At 53.0% G+C, this 2,220-nt stretch overlaps 1 protein-coding gene across 1 annotated transcript in view; it reads right to left on the reverse strand.

The window, feature by feature from the left end:
• Positions 1-1,527, reverse strand: part of ENDOD1 (endonuclease domain containing 1) — a 22,170-nt gene extending 20,643 nt beyond the window's left edge. Inside the window, exon 1 of the mRNA XM_018552941.1 lies at positions 1,240-1,527. Within this exon, the coding sequence (XP_018408443.1) occupies positions 1,240-1,527 (288 nt within the window). The remainder of the gene's footprint in view (positions 1-1,239) is intronic.
• Positions 1,528-2,220: the final 693 nt, after the last annotated feature.

Raw genomic sequence — 2,220 nt, forward strand, 5'->3', positions numbered from 1 at the left:
CATCCCCCCCCCCCTTTTTTTTTTTTTGCTTGCAGAAATATTTTACTAGATCAGCAATTATTCCCTGTGCTCCACAGAATGAATCCATTCACCGCACATCCAATCATAAGGAAAGAAGATCCTGGCAGGCCTCTGATGACAAGCAGATATCTCACTAATGAAGAAAATGGTAATGTCTAAAATCGGCCACTACTTTGTTACCCAACTTTGCCGATCGATGAATGCATACCATGCATACGCACTATAGGGACTGTTCCTTTTTGGAGACAAAGACACAATTGCTGATCTGTTGCATCATTATCGCTCGAGTACCCACAGACATAAGACATTGGTTGGAGCAAAAAGTACTTCTATAAAACGGTCATGGAATAAACACGCGTGGTCGCACGAGGCAAGCGCGCATGTTCATGCCATGGATTCATAGGGACATGCCCAAGGTTGAGTGTTAGGGTTTGTTCAATCCACAATGCACAGAAAAGACATGCTTTATGTTGAACTGCATATTTAAATGGGTTTTTTTTCCTGTACAAGCCACAGCATGGGTCAAAATTCGAACTTTTCTTTTTGGCATTGGATAGCGCATTGCGTTGACGTGCATTCACTTGCATTGTGTAAAAATGTACACATGCAGCATTTTAATGCAATGCAACTGCATGGTGCGAATGCATTGTGTGCTATGTGCCCTTGCATTGAGCTTGTGTTGATCAGTGGACATGGTGTGAATGAGCCCTTACTGGCCACATCTGGTGGCCATCATCTTATGTTTATAGCTACCAGCCCCCCACTGCCTGGATGCCCATCGATAGCACTGCTGGTGTGCTGGGCAATGATGTGATCCCCCTCCATTGCCTGGATGCCCATTGATGGCACTGCTGGTTCTTATGTCTATGGCCATCAACCCCGCCACTGCCTGGATGCTGGGCAATGATGTGATCCCCCTCCATTGCCTGGATGCCCATTGATGGCACTGCTGGTTCTTATGTCTATGGCCATCAACCCCGCCACTGCCTGGATGCTGGGCAATGATGTGATCCCCCTCCATTGCCTGGATGCCCATTGATTGCACTGCTGGCTCTTATGTCTATGGCTACCAACCTCCCCTACTGCCTGGCTGCCCATCAATGGCAATGCTGGTTCTTATGTCTATGGCTATCAACCCCTCCATTGCCTGGATACCCATCGATGGCACTGCTGGTGTGCTGGGCAATGATGCGATCCCCCTCCATTGTCTCCTCTTACCTGCGGCTCCAGCAGCCAGTCCCCCTCCATACTGGACGCCCCCTCCCGGTACAGGAATGCGGAGTAGAGCGGGATCTTGTGCTCGGTGCTGTACAGGGTGGCGAACTGCTTGTCCCCCTGGTACCGCTGGCAGATCCTGGCATGTGTCGGGTCACTGAAGCCATGCGGAGGGTTACCCTGGAGGAAGAAGTCATTGCACTCAGCGAAGCCATCCTCAGCCTCCTGCACCAGACGGCCGTGCAACAGACAAGGCAGAGCCGCCAGGACCAGCACCACCAGCGCCGTCATCTTCCCGAGTCCTGGCCGACCGACCGCACACACCGGCCGAGGAGGAATGTGGGAGGATCGGAGGAAGAACGAGCCGCTCCCCTCCCAGACACACAACGAGGAATGAGAGAGAGCCGCCCGACTGCTGCAGTGTCACTGACTGCGGGGGCGCAATGGGTGCTGGGAGATTCCTGACTGGATGCAGCCAGTCCCTAGACCAGGCGGTCCTACTGCTTGTGTCAGAGACCTGTCATCTCCAGAGAGGGACATGTACCAGGGACCTGTTATCACCAGAGAGGGACCTGTCATCAAGAGAGAGAGGGACCTGTACCAGGGACTTGTCATCACCACAGAGGGACCTGTACCAGGGACCTGTCATCACCAGAGAGGGACCGGTACCAGGCACCTGTCATCGCCAGAGAGGGACCTGTACCAGGGTCCTGTCATCTCCAGAGAGGGACATGTACCAGGGACCTGTTATCACCAGAGAGGGACCTGTCATCAAGAGAGAGAGGGACCTGTACCAGGGACTTGTCATCACCACAGAGGGACCTGTACCAGGGACCTGTCATCACCAGAGAGGGACCTGTACCAGGGACCTGTCATCACCAGAGAGGGACCTGTACCAGGGACCTGTCATCAACAGAGAGGAACCTGTACCAGGCACCTGTCATCTCCAGAGAGGGACCTGTACTAGGGACTTATCATCAGAGA

This window comes from Nanorana parkeri, unplaced genomic scaffold (assembly GCF_000935625.1).
Source record: "Nanorana parkeri isolate BGI_ZX_2015 unplaced genomic scaffold, ASM93562v1 scaffold102, whole genome shotgun sequence".
Taxonomy (NCBI): Eukaryota; Metazoa; Chordata; class Amphibia; order Anura; family Dicroglossidae; genus Nanorana; species Nanorana parkeri.